The sequence below is a fragment of the Mobula hypostoma genome, chromosome 20 (assembly GCF_963921235.1).
Source record: "Mobula hypostoma chromosome 20, sMobHyp1.1, whole genome shotgun sequence".
NCBI lineage: Eukaryota > Metazoa > Chordata > Chondrichthyes > Myliobatiformes > Myliobatidae > Mobula > Mobula hypostoma.
This window is the reverse complement of record NC_086116.1, coordinates 25,119,807-25,139,524: the sequence shown is the minus strand read 5'-3', so window position 1 is coordinate 25,139,524 and position 19,718 is coordinate 25,119,807. Positions and strand designations below refer to the sequence as shown.

The 19,718-nt window shown below is 41.0% G+C and overlaps 1 protein-coding gene across 4 annotated transcripts in view; it reads left to right on the top strand.

Annotated features, from left to right (window-relative positions):
- celsr1a (cadherin EGF LAG seven-pass G-type receptor 1a) overlaps positions 1-19,718 on the top strand; it is a 369,401-nt gene that overhangs the window by 9,482 nt on the left and 340,201 nt on the right. For all 4 annotated transcript variants that reach the window (XM_063072573.1, XM_063072570.1, XM_063072574.1 and 1 more), the window contains exon 2: positions 184-2,712. In XM_063072573.1, coding sequence (XP_062928643.1) covers positions 184-2,712 — 2,529 coding nt within the window. The remainder of the gene's footprint in view (positions 1-183; positions 2,713-19,718) is intronic.

Below are 19,718 nucleotides of genomic sequence, written 5' to 3'. Positions count from 1 at the left end.
GCCATGCTACTGTGTTGGTAATGTGTTCTGAGCCATCAGTAGGGAAGTCATTACCGACTTTGGTATAGTTGGCTGACTTCCTAATTATGTTTATGTAGCTGTATATCAAAGTGACATGAGTCTGTATAAAACTTAAGAGTTTTGTTTTGTCAATACATTCAACTTCTTTTCCTTTTTTTAAAGTTACTGCAAATGATAACGGAACTCCACGTCGAATGACTGCGGCCACCTTAACTGTAACTGTCAGTGACACTAATGACCACGCCCCACTCTTTGAACTGTCTGAGTACAGGGAAATCATTCGGGAGAACGTTGAAGTTGGCTACGAGGTGCTGACCATCCGGGCGACCGATAGTGATGCTCCTTCGAATGCCAACATGTTATATCGCATTGTCAACAGCAATGGAAATAATTCTGTGTTTGAGATTGACACTAGGTCTGGGATTGTAAGGACCAGAGGGGTTATAGATCGGGAGTTGGTGGCTGAATATCATCTGATTGTGGAGGCAAATGATCAAGGAAGAGATCCAGGTCCTCTAAGTACCACGGCAACTGTTTACATTACTGTGGAGGATGAGAACGACAATTCTCCGCAGTTTAGTGAGAAGCGGTACTTTGTCCAAGTGCCTGAAAACGTTCCAGTGAATACCAAAATCCTGCAGGTCAAAGCTTCTGATCGAGATAAAGGGAACAATGCTGTAGTTCATTACAGCATTGTGAGTGGAAATATAAAAGGGCAGTTCTACATAGATTCTCTAAACGGCAACATTGATATCATCAACCCATTGGATTATGAGACCATGAGAGAATATTCCCTTCGTATTAAAGCACAGGATGGTGGAAGGCCACCTTTGATCAATAGCACTGGCTTGGTCATGATACAAGTGGTAGACGTGAATGACAATGCGCCAATATTCGTAAGCACACCTTTCCAGGCCACGGTGTTGGAGAATGTGGCTGTTGGGTATTCAGTGATTCACATTCAGGCTATTGATGCTGATTCTGGTGACAATGCTCGCTTGGAGTACACGCTGGTAGACACCCCTCCTGACTTTCCACTTGTCATAAGCAACAATACGGGCTGGATCACAGTTGCTATGGAATTGGATCGCGAGACGACTGAATTTTACGCTTTCAGTGTAGAAGCCAGGGATAATGGCGTCCCATCCATGACCTCCTCAGCCGGGATCAGCATCACTGTGCTGGATGTGAATGACAACAACCCGACGTTTACCGAGAGGGTTTATCACCTCAGGTTGAATGAAGACGCACCCGTGGGCAGCAGTGTGTTGACCGTCACTGCGATTGATCGGGACGTTAACAGCGTGGTCACGTATCAGATATCAAGCGGAAACACGCGGAACCGGTTTTCAATAACCAGCCAGAGTGGTGGTGGACTAATCACTTTAGCGTTGCCCCTGGATTACAAGCAGGAAAGGCAGTATGTTCTTACGGTTACTGCGTCAGATGGAACTCGGATGGACACGGTTCAGGTCTATATTAATGTCACTGATGCCAACACACACAGACCAGTGTTTCAGAGTTCACACTATACTGTCAGCATCAATGAGGACAAACCGATTGGCACAGCGGTGGTGGTTATCAGTGCATCTGATGAAGATACAGGAGAGAATGCCAGGATAACCTACGTCATGGAGGACAACATTCCTCAGTTTAAAATTGATCCTGACACAGGAACCATAACCACGCAAATGGAGCTGGATTATGAAGACCAGGCATCCTACACGTTGGCAGTAACAGCCAGAGACAATGGTATCCCACAAAAATCCGACACAACGTACGTTGAAATCCTGATCAATGATGCTAATGATAACAAGCCACAGTTTGTACGTGATTTGTACCAGGGCACGGTGTATGAGGATGTTCCTTTATCTACCAGCGTTTTGCAGATTTCAGCCACTGACCGGGATTCGGGTCTCAATGGTCGAGTGTTTTACACCTTCCATGGTGGTGATGATGGAGATGGTGATTTCTACATCGAACCCTCATCGGGGATTATTCGAACTGGGAGGAAATTAGATAGGGAGAATGTTCCAATTTATAACTTGAGGGTTTTTGCAGTTGACAAGGGTAACCCACCACTTAAAGCAGTTGTAAATGTCCAGATTACGGTGCTCGACGTCAACGACAATGCTCCTGCCTTTGAAAAAGATGAGTTTGATATTTATATCGATGAAAACAGTCCTGTTGGTTCGTCAGTGGCCAGAATCACGGCAACAGATCCTGATGTGGGAACAAATGCACAAATCATGTACCAGATTGTGGAAGGAAACATCCCTGAGGTTTTCCAGTTGGACATGTTTACCGGAGACCTGATTGCTCTCACAGATTTGGATTATGAAACCAAAACTGAATATGTCATCGTGGTCCAGGCCACCTCAGCACCTCTGGTTAATCGAGCCACAATTCATATTCGTCTGGTGGATAAAAATGATAATGCTCCAGTGCTGCGCAACTTTGAGATTATTTTTAACAACTATGTTACCAATAAGTCAAACAGCTTTCCTTCAGGCGTGATCGGGAAGATTCCAGCCTATGACCCGGATGTATCAGATAGTCTTTTTTACACATTCGTGGAGGGCAATGAGCTTAACCTTTTGATTTTAGACCAAAATACTGGACACTTAAAGTTGAGTCAGAATTTGGACAACAACAGGCCTCTGGAAGCAAACCTGAAGATCTCCGTTACAGGTAAGAGGGGAAATGTACACCTTTTTAAATGGTTCATGGTGAAAACATGATGCCTTCAACAAGAAATTAAACAAAAGATTAAATGTGCCATAATTTCTGAATATATAATTTTGTTTATTCTTTTATCTTTAATCGTGGGTCTTCATTACAATTTTGTAAACTGGCATTTTATAATTATCTCTCTTGATATAATTATTTCAATGTTTGAAGTAGTATGTGAACCATTTTAGTTAACATTGGAATGAGAGTATCACATCAAGATGGAGAATGTAACCGCAGGTCTCTGAACTTGGAGAATATTTTTGTATTTCTTGCTGAAGCCTTTTTTCAAGAACTTTACATTTTAAGATTTCCTCAGCGGTTAAGTCTTTGAGGGCTGATGTCGGAGTTCAAATTCAATTGTACTTTGTAAAACAAGATACCCAAAGGAAAGGCAGTTCCTCTGCATTGAAGACCTTTCCAAAATGGACGTGACTGGTCTGTGAAGCAGATGGGAGTGAGCTTTGGTCTATTGCTACATTTTGAATTTATGTCTGGTGTTTCTTTGTTCTTGAAAGTTCCTTTGCATCTGGGTTTTTCAAAAGGATTTTGAGTAGTTACTATGATGAAGCAAAGTACTTTTCCACAAAAAGTCTATGGAACTTCAGATTTAAGAATGCGATATTTTCATGAATTTCATGTGACCTTTATCTTCCTTGTAAATAACTAGTCCTCCCCAAGAAGTGAGCTTGTTCCAAGTATTAGTGGTTTTTAAGTGTATTAAAATTTGACCTGCAGTACATTATTTTGTAATGTTTGATAAAAATAGGATTACTGTCAGTGGTAATGTCTTCCAGCAGATCCTTTCTCAGATATAATGTGAAGTAAATGATTATTAAATAATAGTAACTAATAATCTATCATGGGCACTATTTTTCAAGAAATGCAATGAACTAACCAGATACTTTATATCCTGGAGCCAGAAGTATAATCACCTTTAGAAAGAGTGCCATTGATGATGAATTGTTAGACCACATGACTGCTTGGCAGTTCAGCATATGTTACAGAAAGTACCTCCAATGTTGGTGCATTGCAAACCTCACCAATTGTTCGTTTTCTGCAATTAGAGCAGAAGAGTGCCATCTGGGTTATGTGTTAATATTAATTGAGTGGTGGGGCTCAAATTCTTTCTTGCATTGTAGCAAGATTGTAAGCTTGCTCTTTTGAATGTCTTTGAAGAGACTGTTGTGTTGCTTTGTTAGCAGGGTAGCCTTTGTGTCAGAGCTGCACGGATACACGTTCCACTCCAGAGGAATCTGAATACAAAGGTCTTTGCCGACTCTCCTTTACAGTACTGGAAGTGCTGATTGGTGTGTCATCTTTCAATCTACATGCTAAACTTAGGCCCCCTCTGGTCTCTCCCATTGACACGAGCTTCCATGGTACAGAAGAACGTGGGAATTGTTCTTCGTGTTTGTGCTAATAGTTTTTTTCCCTCGGCCAATGCCATGAAGCAAGTTATCTGGAGGTTATCACATTGTTGTTTGCATGAGTTTTCTGTGGACGTTGGGTGCTGAGATTCCCTTCATTATGACAACGATTACCCTTCAGATATATTTCATTGATTATAGTTGTTGATGTCTTGAAGTCATGCAAGTGTTACATTAATGTCTGATTATACTTTTTTGCCATAGTATCCAGCAAGATTCTTTCCCTAAAGTTGAATAGGAAAGAGCCCATTTTAATCTGTATTTTGTTGCATCAGAGTATTTTCTGAAATTTTTAATTCTTTGGTGACATTCCATAATATCATTCAAAGCTCAGTCCTATAAAGTTTAGTAGTGAGTGATATCAGAGTGCAAAACAGCTAGGTGGCTTTAATTAATTATAGCTGCAGTTTCATTTTAGAGGAAGTTTTTTTTGAAGTTGATTCTTTTCCAGGATATTTATTCTTATTTGGGGCTCGCAGTTGATGCCCTTATTGTAACTTTACTGGTACTAAGAGATTGCATTTGTTTCAAGTTTAAATGTACTTAAAAATTGGTTTACCCTTCTATTTCTGCCCGGGGGTATTTGAAAGGAATGACTTGCCTTTTACATAGTGTTATTTATGTCATTGGACTGTTCCAAAATGTTTAACATGCAAGTACAATCTTACTGTGCATAACATGGGTTAACAGAAAAAAAAGGACTGTTTAATTAAAAACAGTACACACAAGACACAGCCTCAGAATAGAGGGGTGACCTTTTAGAACAGAGATAAAGAATGTCTTTAGCCAGAAAATGGTGAATCTGTGGAATTCTTTGCCATAGGCAGCTGTGGAGGTGAAGTCTTGATGTATATTTGAGGCAGAGGTTGATAGATTCTTGACTGGTCAGGGCATGAAGGGATGCGGGGAGAAGGCAGGAGATTGGGGCTAAGAGGAAAATTGGATCAGCCATGGTGCAATGGCAGTGCGGACTTGATGGGCCAAATGGCCTAATTCTGCTCCTATATCACATGGTCTTATGATCTAAAATGCCGGAGGAACTCAGCAGGTCAGGCAACAGCATCTACGGAAATGAATAAACAGTTGACGATTTGGGCCGAGACCCTTCTTCAGGACTGAGGAAAGGTCCTGGCCCAAAACGTCAACAGTTTATTCATTTCCATAGATGTTACCTGACTTGCTGAGTTCTTCCAGCATTTTCTGTGTGTTGCTATGGATTTCCAGCATCTACAGATTTTCTCTTGTTTATGAGGATTGCTTAATTAGTTTCTTTTTCACTGGCTATTTGAATGTTGGCCAGGGTGCAGAAACCACCTTTACTTCAAATAAATAATGGCATTAGATCTTTATAGATTTATCTCAGAAGGCACATTTCACATCTTAGCAAAAATTTATTGCAAATATTGCAATGTTAACTTTCAGATAAATTATAGAATCATTATACCACAAAAGCGAGATTGTGTATCTTTGTATTCTTTATGATTCGTAAGCTTGCATTTTCAATATTCATCATTTCATAGTTGTATATTATATGAGTGGAAAGCTTGTAGTTAAATGACAAACATTGCAATTTATATACTTTCTGTTCCTCTCTGCGTCTAGTGGCACATTGGGCAACAATCTTGCCGTTTCTTTAGCATTTGCCTGTTTCATTTTACAAGGACGAGTAGCTAGCTCGACGCTCAGCCCAGCACAGATGGATACCTTCTCTCGAACATTGCAATTTTCAAATTACTTACTGTCCTTCTGCGTACACTTACATTAGCATGCTCTTTTAATGGTAATCACAGAATTGTTTTACTTGGTTCTGTCCATCCCTCATGGTGTGGAAGGTTACAGTTTTTACAAACCCCATTTCCAGAAAAGTTGGGATATTTTCCAAAATGCAATAAAAACAAGAATCTGTGATATGTTAATTCACGTGAACCTTTATTTAATTGACAAAAGTACAAAGAAAAGATTTTCAATAGTTTTACTGACCAACTTAATTGTATTTTGTAAGCATACACAAATTTAGAATTTGATGGCTGCAACACACTCAAAAAAAGTTGGGACAGAGGTATGTTTACCATTGTGTTACATCACCTTTCCTTTTAATAACACTTTTTAATCGTTTTGGAACTGAGGATACTAATTGTAGTAGATTTGCAATTGGAAATTTTGTCCGTTCTTACTTGATATAAGACTTCAGCTGCTCAACAGTCCGTGGTCTCCGTTGTCGGATTCTCCTCTTCGTGATGCGCCATACATTTTCAATAGGAGATAGATCTGGACTGGCAGCAGGCCAGTCAAGCACACGCACTCTGTGTCTACAAAGCCATGCTGTTGTAGCCCGTGCAGAATGTGGTCTGGCATTGTCCTGCTGAAATAAGCATGGACGTCCCGGGAAGAGATGTCACCTTGATGGCAACATATGTATCTCTAAAATCCTAATGTACGCCTCAGAGTCCATGGTACCTTCACATACACGCAACTCACCCATGCCGTGGGCACTGATGCACCCCCATACCATCACAGATGCTGGCTTTTGCACCTTTCGCTGATAACAATCTGGATGGTCATTTTCATCTTTGGCACGGAGAACTTGACGCCCGTTTTTTCCGAAAACTAGCTGAAATGTGGACTCATCTGACCACAGCACATGGTTCCACAGTCTTCCGGTCCATCTGAGATTAGCTCGGGCCCAGAGAACTCGCCGGTGTTTCTGCATAGAGTTGATGTATGGCTTCCTCCTTGCGTAATACAGTTTCAAGTTGCATTTCTGGAGGCAGCGACAGACTGTGTTGAGTGACAGTGGTTTTCTGAAGTACTCCCAAGCCCAGGTGGCTATAATTGTCACAGTAGCATGATGGTTTCTTAGGCAGTGCCGCCTGAGGGCTCGAAGATCACGCGCATTCAACAGTGGTTTCCGACCTTGCCCTTTACGCACTGAGATGTCTCTGAATTCTGTGAATCTTTTCACAATATTATGTACTGTAGATGTTGAAAGACCTAAATTCTCTGCAATCTTGCATTGAGAAATGTTGGTTTTGAACTGACTAACAATTCTCTCACAAATTTTGGCACAAAGGGGTGAGCCATGACCCATCCTTGCTTGCAAAGACTGAGCCTTTTATACCCAGTCATGATACCTCACCTGCTACCAATTAGCCTGCTTAATGTGGAGCCTTCCAAACCGATGTTACTTGAATATTCTGTGCACTTTTCAATCTTATCTTAACTCTGTCCCAACTTTTGTTGAGTGTGTTGCAGCCATCAAATTCTAAATTTGTGTATATTTACAAAATGCAATTAAGTTGTTCAGTAAAACTATTGAAAATCTTTTCTTTGTACTTTTGTCAGTTAAATAAAGGGTCACGTGAATTAACATACCACAGATTTTTGTTTTTATTACATTTTGGAAAATATCCCAACTTTTCTGGAAATGGGGTTTGTAGTTGGACATCGATTACTGAAATTATTCATTTTGAATCTTTTATGAGTCATGTTGTATTAATATATGAGTATGTGCATTTAACATGTGTGATTTAGTCTGCACTTGTAGTTATCAGTAAGCCTTTATTCAGTGCTTGAATAGTGAAGACTGATTCCAGGAATAGACAAAGCAATGGTATCTACTTGTGTGTCCTAACTAATGATTCACTGACTATCTGTTGGGGTTTGTTTGCACTTTCAGAGATATGTGGGTGACTGTATTTGAATAGACTTGAATATGCTCCAGATATAATTTGAAGCGATTTACGTAGTATTCTAGAATTAGTATGTGGAGGATCTCAGATTGGCTATGTTTTCAGTGTAAAGATTTGAAAATGTAACCTTCACAGTAAATTATTAACACTGGAGATTTAGTTTAACAGATGCAAATTGGTGACATAAAAACAGAAGGTTGGCATGTACTGTTCTGGTACATGGTTGGATAATAGTGTTCCAGTCTTAGCTGGACTATCTGACGTGGTGTTCTATACAGGTAGTTCTGAAGAGGACATGACAGACCCCAAGCAATATTACTTCTCAGTAACTGATTATACGGGAAAGCTGGTAAAGTGCTGGAAATTGGTTTTGTGATAGTTTCCTGATTTACTTTTTATTCAAAAAAATCAGGCAAAGAAGTGGCAGATGGGATACGGTGTTGGGAAATGTATGGTCATACACTTTGGTAGAAGAAATAAAAGCACAGACTATTTTCTAAATGGAGAGATTAAAAATTCTGAGGTGTAAGGTGACTTGGGAGTCCTTGTGTAGGATTCCACGGCAAATGTGATGTTAGCATTCATTTTGAGAGGACTGGAATATAAAAGCAAGGATGGAATGTTGAGGTTTTAAAAGGCACTAGTGAGGCCTGTCTTGGAACCTTGTGAGCAGCTTTGGGCCCCTTATCTAAAAAAGTATGTGTTGGTGTCGGAGAGAATTCAAAGGAGGTTCACAAAAATTCTTACGGAATTGCAAGGCTTATCATATGAGAAGTGTTTGATGGTTTTGGGGCTGTGATTAGCATCTGTCTGTCTCAAGGGCAATGGGTTATGATCCTCATCAACACAAGCCTGGGCAGAGGGTATGGAGATCCCTCTCTCGGCCTCACCAGTGTAGTCCAAAGGAAAGCAATGAGTTTGGCACCAGCTTAGCTGCAGGAGTTGCCAGAAAGATGTTCAATTATGTCCAGCCACCTTAGGGGCTCCACTCCAGATTTTCTGTCTGTGTTTACTACTGTAGCCTTTGTCTCTCCCAAGGCTGCCCGCAAGGCAGTGGGGCTACTTACCCATAGCTGGGGATCTGGTTCATGAGCACCAGGGCATGTCCACACACCGATGGGCCTGTGTGCAATGAGTGCAGGAGCCAGACCTCCTCCTCATCCCCTGTAGTGCAGTCTGAGTCTGAAAAGAGTTCAGGCACTGTGTCACCAGCGAGGAGGCAGTACATGCTGGCTGTTGGAGAGGCTATATACTGACTTACACATTCAGCTGTCCTTTTCACAAGACTGCCAGCCAATGATGGAAGTTGAAAGTGGTGGTGACAAGCATTATCCACTACACTACCACACTACACATGTCACAACAACGACCATTTGACTCACTGGAACTCTGAAGGCTGAGGGGAGATCTCATTGAAACCTATTGGATGGTGAAAGAGTGAATGTGGAGAGGATGTTTCATTGGTGGGGTGGGGGGGAGGGGTGGTCAAAGACCAGAAGACACAGCCAGAGAATAGAGGGAACACCCATTTAGAATGGAGATGAGTGGTGAATCTTTTGAATTCGTTGCCACAGGTGGCTGTGGAGGCCAGATCTTTGGGTATATTTAAGGCCGAGGTTGATAGATTCTTGATTAGTCAGGGCATGAAGGGATACAGGGAGAAGGCAGGAGACTGGGGCTGACAGGAAACTGGATCAGCCATGATGAAATGATGGAGCAGACTTGATGGGCCAAATGGCCTAATTCTGCTCTGATATCTTATGGTCTTAAATAAGGAGAAAATAAATACGAAGCAGGGAAAAACTGAATGTTTGTCAACTTGCTGTTCCGTCAACCTCTCTGCTGTGCTTCTGATAAGCTTTTAACAACAGGCCTGCAGGATCAAATTTTGCTGTTGATTGAAGTTTGCACTCTTCCTTCTGTCTTTATTTGTTCAGGTTCCAGCTTGAGATGAAAGTTTGAATTGAAAGTCATTATCTGTACAGTTCCTCAAACTGTATCGTTTACTTGTGAAGTGACTGTATGACATGCCAGAGAAAATTTCTGACGTTCCAGCAGCTGTGTGTGTGCGGATAGTCGGGAGCAACAGATGGGTGGCATTTTCACCAGAGCAAGCAAAATGTTGATTTGCCACTTGTTGTGAAAGAAATGTTGGTGCAGGAGAACAGTGAGAGCTTGTTGGTCATGCTGTCATTTAAAATCCCTATTCCCAAACCTGGGAATTTCCTGGATGAAATTAGACGTGGCTGTGCTTGTTTTCTGGCTTTCCAGCAGTCATTAGTGGATCAGAAGGTGGTCATTTGTCTCACGGGTTGTGTGATGTGTTTTGTGCACCAAGTCTGCAGAGCAGACAAATTGTAACAATACTGTGATCAACTTGCTGTGGTAATTTGAGGTCAGGGCTGGAATTATAAAGATTAATGTTCCTATTAATCCTCATCAAACATATCTGAACATGTTGAACAGTATTGAAAGATCATTTTCTCCCAGTTCCGTTTCTCTTCTATTTTTGTCATAAATAGTGCTATTTAAACGTGTCATTCGCCATTTATAAATTAATTCCTTTTGCCACTTCCATTTACAGAAGTTCAGGGGGACTGGTATTTTCAAATAAAGAGTTTTATTTTGATTTCCAGTTGCTCCCGACATCAGTGCTGTGGATGGTATTGACTGTCTGACTTAAATTGTAGTATCTATTTTCATAAACTGATTTATTCTTATGAAAATTCTCCAATGATATCAAAACATTGCACTCAAGGTCTTTACAGAACAAAACCCCTTTTGTAATACAGCCGGAGGAATTTGTGGTTTTGTCTTTCTTGGGCTTTTACTTTTCAGTGGCTATTATGGAATCATTGAATCCAGCTCATGTGATCAAAGTCTACAAATGGAGCAAACACTAGTTTATCTCTACTATTGTGTGAGGCGGCATGGTAGTGTAGTGGGTAGCACAATGCCTTACAGTACAGGTGAATGAAGTCCAATTTCTGCTGCTGTGACCGCATGAGTTTCCCCCGGGTGCTCCGGTTTCCTCCCACAGTCCAAAGATGTATGGTTGGTTAGGTTAATTTGCCATTGTAAAGTGTTCTGTGATTAGGCTATTTGAGTTCACTAATTCTTTTGACCACTCATTTCAATTTAAGGTCCCCTAATAATTGGGAGATTTAGTGCAAAACTGAAAATATTCAACTAGTCAGTTACGTAGGAACAAATTTGTCCAATATTTTAGGAGGCAAAGCCAAAAAAATACATGAATAATTTATTTTAAGGTATTAGGTATAAAGTGTGGCAAGGGTATAGGATCTACTTGAGTCTGTTATGCTCCTCAGTTAGATGCTGGCAGATCGGCATCAGAATCAAGCTGAATATCACTGGCATATGTCGTAAAATATATGTGTGTGTGTATGTATATATATATATATATAATATATATGTCTATGTGTGTGTATATATGTATGTATGTGTGTATGTTTATATAGGTATGCGTGTATGTGTGTGTATGTATATATGTGTGTGTGTATGTATATACACACACACACACATGTAGCAAAAAGAGAGGGAGGAAGAACACTGAAGTAATGTTCATGGGTTCAGTGTCCATTCAGAAATCAGATGGCAGAGGGGAAGAAGCAGTTACTGAAACATTGAGTGTGTGTCTTCAGTCTCCTGTATCTCCTCCTTGATGGTAGCACTGAGAGGAGAGGGCATGTCCTGGGTGATGGGGGTCCTCAGTGATGGATGTTGTCTTTTTGAGGCATCGTCTTCAAAGCGTGTCCTGGCTGACACAGCTTAACCTTGTTGGTCCACCTTGATTCTGGAACCCTCTACCCATCCCAGCATCAGCTTTAAACTCCTGAAGTATCCACTTCATCAAACGCATTTTATATTGGGGAAGAGAGAAAAAAGTTTCCGGTGTTCCATTGGAAGTCATCTGGAGCGTTGTTCTCATATGTCATCAGCTACTGCTCTGATCCATTTTTGAGTTTATGACACATTTCTGTGACTTACTTATGAAATTGATGCCTTAGAATCATTGAGTCATAAAACTCAGAAACGGCCCCTTGGCGCTTCTGGTCCTAGCCAACCACAGCATCCTCCCTGCTCTTCAGAGTTGCCCACATTCGGCCCTTATCCCTGCAAGTCCCTCTTCATGTACCTATCCAAATGACTCTTATAAGTTGCAATTTTAGCCTCCTCAGCCACTCCTCTTGCATGTCCCACATATGCTATATTGCCTCTCAGTGCCAGATTGACCTCTTCCTTCTTGCACAACTGCAGCCCATGCAATGAAAGCATACTTACACTATTGTTAGGCAGGGCATGCCTGAACTTTGTCCCAGAGGTGGTGGCTGCAATTTAATTCCAAGTCAGGGTAATTGAGCTGACATTGATCCCATGCAGCTGCTGCCCTTGTCCTTTTTCAGTTGCTACAAGTACATCCTAATCACCCTGTGCACGCCACACATCTACAGATTGGGGGAACTCGTTCTGCAGGACAGTGTCAAGCTTCTTGTGTTATTGCAGCTGCACCTGTCTAGGCAAGTGGAGGAATTTTCTGCCTTTTTCCAGCTTCTGCTTGACACCCGTCAAGAGCTTCAGGCAGCCAGGAGGACACTTGTTGTATACACACACACACTCTAGATTCACTGCTGTCTTCAGTTCTGGAGAAATCCCTCTCCCAAACAGAAATTCCTAGAGCAAAGTGCATCCAATAAGCTATTTAAAATGAACCAGTGGGGGGGAAAGTAAATTTTAAAATCCATTTGCTTAACTCTCTTATTCCTGCAGGGAAAGCCATTTGAAGTATCTGAAACACCCCAATTATATGTAGCAATGTGGATTCCCTTTGTTCTCTTATCTATGTTGAATATTCTAAATAAATGCAAGAGCTGATTGAAATGTATGGAGAAGGCAAATGTATGACATGTAGTCACATGCACTGTACTTGGAAGAATTGAATAAATTAGAACTGTCCTTGTAGTTCTAAGGAACACATGCATGTGTTGCAAATCAGCAATGTGAATAGTATCTCAGCAGATGTTTTTTTAAAGAGTTGGTGTGAGTGAACAGTGTGCAGGGAGAGTCTAGACCAGGGGTTCCCAACCCTTTTCATATCATAGACCCCCTACCTCTAACCAAGGGGCCTGTGGACCCCAGCTTGGGAATCCTTGGTCTAGAAGCTCGAGACCACCTCTGTTAACCTCTGACCTTGTGCAAGGGTTAGTTTAAATTCAGACAAAAAGTACTGCAAAATCAGAAATAGCAGCAATAAAAAAAAACAAAGGGGAAGTAATTTCTTATTCCCAATATAATTCATGAGCAGAAACTGCATTGTCGCAAGAGCAGGAAAAGAACAAAATGGCTGCTTGAGGAGCCTTGGCATAAGGGAACACAGAAACTTTTTATTAACGGTGTATTAACAGAACAGAAAAGGGTGAGAACACGCCTACCAAAACAATGCTGCATAGGAGTAAAGGAAAACCATCATTAATGGGAAGAGATTCCGAAATTTACTTTTGAAAGTCTTTTAATGCCACAGGAAACAAGGTATTTGTGTTGCAAATTTATCATACAAAAATTGAGGAGAGGTACAAATTTGGAGCTTAGAATGAGAAGGTAAGAAAGACTGTTTGCGAGTACATTATTTCATTGAAGAATGTGTTTCAACAGTGCAACTTTGGGGTCTTCACAGCTTTCAGTATTGTTGGTACAATTTCATGTGAGATTGTTGCTGTACAGTACTGATTTCATTACATTAGTTGTGGCTGAAAGGCAAAAGCTGGAGAAAGACACCGAACAGTATTTGATTTATTCAGGAATTTTGGTAATTAATATTTATCGGTTCACTGTCATAGAAAACCAGCATTGAAAATGGTGTCTGATGCTTGAATTAATGATTAGGAGCTGTAGTCAGACCTGTAATGGACACAGTTGATAAAATATGAGCAAAATTCTGTTCCTATTGAGAGAAGAGCATTAGGGATTTATCTTTAAAAGTGAGAAAAATTTCATCGATTCTGCGAGTGAGAGTGTGGAACGAGCTGCCGGCACAAGTGGTGCCTGCAAATTCGATTTCAACATTTAAGAGGTATATGAATGGTAGGGGTATGGAGGGCTATTATCCCAGTGCAGGTCCATAGGAGTGGGCAGTTGAAATGACCAGGCATGGAGCAGAGGGGCTGAAGGGCCTGTTTCTGTTGCATTTCATTTGAAGACACAGTTTTCAAATGGGTTCTCAGAAAGCTGGACTGAATCAGAGTAATACCTAGGTTAAAATGAGAAGCCAATGTGAGTTGTTAATTGGCAATGTGAGTTTCCTAATAGAAAAATAGATTGTACTAAATGTATTGAGGAGAGACATTTAAGAAGAATTTCGTAGGGATGTTCTGACCTGTTGAACCTGAAGGCAATAACTAGGAGGTAAGTTTATTGGCTGGCATTAGATGGAAATCTTTAAAAATTTAACAGACACATATACTACCTGTAAAGATTGCAGAATCTCGCAACTTTAGAGTTAAAAATGGTTAAATGATACTTTGCAAAGCGCAGGCAATAATCATAGTGCAATGCAGATAGACATCTTGAAATAAACCAAGATAATTCACGTTAATTCCAATACTAAAGTACAACATATCATTGAAGATGTGTACTTTGTAGCATAAACCATTTCATTTGGCATTATACTATAAATGTTTTACTAGCTTGGTCGCACAACAGCATTGGCTGCAATTGTGTATGGTATGGCATGATTAATTATCTAAATATGTTAAATGTTATATAGAGTTACAGAAAAGTGCAGCACAGAACAAGTCCATCAGACCGTTGAGTCCATGCCGAACCATTCAAACTGCCTACTCATATTGACTTGCACCGGGACCATAGTCTTCCATACCCCTACCATTCATGTAGCTATCCAAACTTCTCTTAAATGTTGAAATCAAACTTGCATACACCACTTACACTGGCAGCTTGTTCCACACTCTCACCACCCTCTGAGTGAAGAAGTTTCCCTCATGTTCCCCCTTAAACCCTTCACCTTTCACCCTTAACCCATGAATAACAGTTTACATATAAACTGTTATTCACTTCTTTTATCTTATCTATTTATTCTTGGGTCTCAGTTTATTGCTGGCAAGACCAGTATTTATTGCTCTTGAGAAGGCATTGGAGCCTGCCTTTTAAAGGACTTCACTCCTTTCCGTCAAGCTACTCCCTCAGATTTATGAAGAAGCGCTTCCAAGACATAAGCCCTGCACAATTGATGGCAATATACTGTATTTCCAAGTCACATTGATATTTGTGAAACTTGCATAACATGTGGGTGGTGGTTTACCAAGATACCGTGGTACTGAGAGGTGCTGATGAATTAGCTCGGTAACCACAATGTACTTTGTGGATGGGATACACTGTAGTCAATGTCCACTGCTGGTAGACACTATAGTGATCAGTTGAGCGGTTGTACTTGGTTGGTTTGGAACTGCATAGTGTTGTTCTTACATTAGGTGGTGACAGAACCAGGTACATTGGAGGTGTATAAGAAACTCTTCGGTAGGCACATGAACGATAGAAAAATGGAGGGCTTTGAGGAAAGGAAGGATTAGATTGATTTGGAGTCGTTTAAAAGATTGGGCCAATGGGTCTAAACTGTGATGTTATGCTACATGTTCTCTGCATTCCATCACCCTCCTGACTCTTAACATCTTAATTAAATTGGTCTTTGGGCTGTCAGGAGGTGAGTCACTGCATATCATGCTGCTGACCTCTTCCTTTAGTATTCATTGAGTCTGGTTGAGTTTATTTATTTTTTTGAGATACAATCCAGAATAGGCCCTTCCAGCCCTTTGAGCCGTGCTACTCAGCAATCTCCCAATCTAATCCTGACCTAATCATGGGACAGTGACATCTTTGGACTGGTGGAGGAAACCTGGTTATGGGGAGAGTGTAAAACTCCTTACAGGCAGCAGTGGGAATTGAACCCTTGTTGCCTGAACTGTAAAGTGTTGTACTAACCACTGCACTACCGTGCCATTATGGATTAACATGACTCCCAGGACTTTGATGGTATAGAATCACAATCTGGTTTGTTATCTCTGATGTATATCATGAAATTTGTTGTTTTGTTGCAGCAGTACAGTGCAAGACATAAAGTTGCTGCCATTTAAAAATAAATACAGGTGTCCCCCGCTTTTCGAACTTTCGCTTTACGAAACCTCATTGTTACGAAAGACTACATTAGTACCCTGTTTTCGCTAACAGAAGGTGTTTTCACTGTTACAAAAAAAAGCAGCGCGCGATAAAAGTCAGTGCCCGCCCCGAGCAGCCACTCTCCCCCGGGTTCGGAACGGCATTGCTTAAATACACATGCCTGTGAGCAGCCGTTTGCAAGATGAGTTCTGAGGTATTGGAAAAGCCTGAAAGGGCTCGTAAGGGTGTTACACTTATCGTAAAACTAGACATAATTAAGCATTTTGATCGTGGTGAACGAAGTAAGGACAACGTGAGTTTGGCTTGTGGAAGCTGACGAAGATGATGTTGAAGAGGTTTTGGCATCCCATGACCAAGAACTGATAGATGAAGAGCTGATGCAATTAGAAGAGGAATCGAAATGGAATGAGTAATGACAAAGTACGACTTTACTTTTGAAAGGGTACAGCGGTTTAGGGGATATTTGCAGGATGATTTGAGTGATTACAAAGAACTGTATGATAGAAAGATGCATGAGGCTCAGCAGTCAAGCAAGCCTTCCACATCAGCCACAGCAGACGATGAACCTCGACCTTCGACATCGAGGCGGGCAGTCATAGGAGAAGATGAGCTGTCCGCTCTAATGGAAACAGATGACGACGAGGAGATGACACCCCAGTGTCCCACCACCCCAACACCCAGGCCGCCAACCGATACATTGCTGCGAAGCATGTAGCGGTAGCCGGAAGGCACACAGCACATCTTTAAGAAAAAAACCGAAATAAACAAGCTAATTAATTAGGTGCTGCCTGACACGTAAATGTCGGCCCAGATCAGAGGCGATGCAATTGGCACTGATCTGGGCCGACAATTACGTGTCGGGCGGCACCTAATTAATTAGCATGTTTATTTTGGCTTTTTTCTTAAAGATGTGCTATATACCTTCCGGCTACCGCTGTATGCTTCGCAGCAATGTATCGGTCGGCGGCCTGGAGGGTGGGGGCCTCTGCACCACCCCAACCTGCAACAACTCAGTCTAACACACCGTCATTGGTGTGCTCTGCGCTGTCTTCCCAATTCCAGTAAGTGATATTACACGGTACATACATTAGTTCTACTTTACATAGGCTGTGTATTTTTACGTACTATTTGGAATGATTTGGCAGCTTCATAGCTTAAAGGTTACTGGAGAAAATGTTTTTGCCGAGAGCGCTTGCGTGAGATTTTCGCTTCGGAGAACAGTGCCGACAATGATTGTGGAAAAGTATTTCTACTTTATATAGGCTCTGTATTTATCATATCTTTCCTGCTTTTACTATATGTTACTGTTATTTTAGGTTTTATGTGTTATTTGGCATGATTTGGTAGGTTATTTTTGGGTCTGCGAACACTCTCAAAATTTTCCCATATAAATAAATGGGTAATTGCTTCTTCGCTTTACGACATTTTGGCTTATGAACAGTTTCATAGGAACGCTCTACCTTCGGATGGTGGGGGAAACCTGTAAATAGTGCAAAAGAGGAATAGTGATGTGTTCAGAAGTTCATGTACTGTTCAGAAATCTGCTGACAAAGCAGAAGAAACTTTGAATGCCCTTGAATATTGTGATTAGAAGTTTTCTTGTAGAAGAGGGACGTAGCTTGGTATTTTTGTGGAATGAAAATGTCTTGTTACATCTACCCATTGTCTGAACATTGTTTGCCTTGTGGCAAGGAAGTAGAATTTGGTTCGCTTCCTAAGAATTGCAACTGGGATTGAATATTACATAATTATCAGTGAACATCTCTATTTATGACCTTATGATGGATGGAAGGTCCATAATGTATTTTTGTCTTTGGACACTATTCACGAGGATCTCCTACAGTGATGTCCTGGGGCTGGGGGCATGACTTCCAAGGGTTGGTAGGTTAATTGGCCTTTGTAAATTGCTCCTAATGTGTGCAGGTGATTGGTAGAATCTTAGGGATATTGATGGGGATGTGGGGAGAATTTTGGCAAATGGGTATTTGGTGGTTGGTACAGACTGCTGTTCCTGTATCATGCCGCATGCTCCAAGACTCTTAGACTATCACCTCCATCACCTTCTGTTGGAGGTAAGACTCCAGCCATTCAAGCTGAGTTTCCCAACCTGGGGTCCATGGGCCTTTTGGTTAATGATAGTGGTCTATGGCATAAAAATAAGTTGGGAACCCCGCGTAGCAGAATTTTCAATGCATTGTCCATTGACTTCAATTTATTTTGGTCTTGATGCCACACCTGGTGAAATGCTCCACTGATGTTAAACCAGTTGCAATAGTTGAATTTCAACTATTGGCATCAAGCTGGTAACGAGGTTTATAGTGGCCCTGGCAAAACACACACTGAGCAATGCTAGACCATTTGTTTGCTTTTTCTGGCTGAACATTATTGTGAATATTTAAACCTTGTCTTTAGAATCAATGACCTGGACCCTGCCTCTAGAGAAAAGGAAGGATGTGGTCTTGGTGTCGTCTTCTCTAATTAGTTGTTTAGTTGTGTACCACCATTCATGTGCAGATTAAATAGGATTGAAAAACTAGATCTAGTCCATTAGTTGTGACATTTCTTGGCTCTAGCAATTCCCTACTGTTTTTGCTCATCAGACTCTATATCCTGAGTTGCATCTTAATGTGGTTGGCACTTCATTTTAAATTTTGCCTTTTGTGATCCTCATTGAATCAGCATCGATCTCCTGCCTTATTAATCGTGGTAGGTGAGAATAAATTGTGGCGTATATTGCCGCTGGTCCATTCTGAGAGTATTTTCAGAGAGCAATCATTGTACTCATCACAGTGCTGACTTAAGCCTTAATTATGGCAGATCCCTGAGGACATTTCATTTAATCTGATTCTAGTGCTGCACAACACGATATGGATTGATCTTACTGAGAAGCTGAGACTTCAGTCTTTGTAATGTCTGCATGAAGGTCATCTCTGCTAGTACCAACAAGGATTGTGCAAAAGTCTTAGACACATGTAAAAAAAACTCTGTAAAATGAAGATGCTTTCAATAATAATGAAATGAGTAGCTTCTAAATATAAAAAAAAATCAAATCAAAATTTGGTGTGACCATACTTTGCCTTTAAAACTGCATCAGTTTCTTAGATACACTGACTTGTGCAGTTTTGTAAAAAAATAGCTGGTAGATTGTTCCAAGCATCTTGGAGAAGGAACTTGCATAGTTCTTCTGCAGACTTTGGCTGTCTCCCTTGCTTCTGTCTGCAGGTTATCCCAGACAGCCTTGATGATGTTGAGATTAGGGCTCTGTGGAGGCCAAACCATCTGAATAATCTAAGGTGCCTAAGACTTTTGCACATCTGCCTCGGGTAATGTGGTGGAGAGTTGATTTTGTCTAAATTACATTCAGATTTACAGATTAGGTATAACGATTAAGTTTTACAAGATTATTTCTGTGACAAATGGGTGAAAAAAACAGAAAGATGCAGATGATAGGTCATCAGGAATCTAACACTACTTACGTACTGAAATTAAGGCATTAGTATCGTTCAATTTGCTTTTACTTTCTAAAGAGATACTTGAGCCAAGCACATCACAAACTAGAGAACATCAGCAGGTGCTGGAGATCCAAGCAACACACACAAAATGCTGGAGGAACTCAGCAGGCCAGGCAGCATTTGTGGAAAAC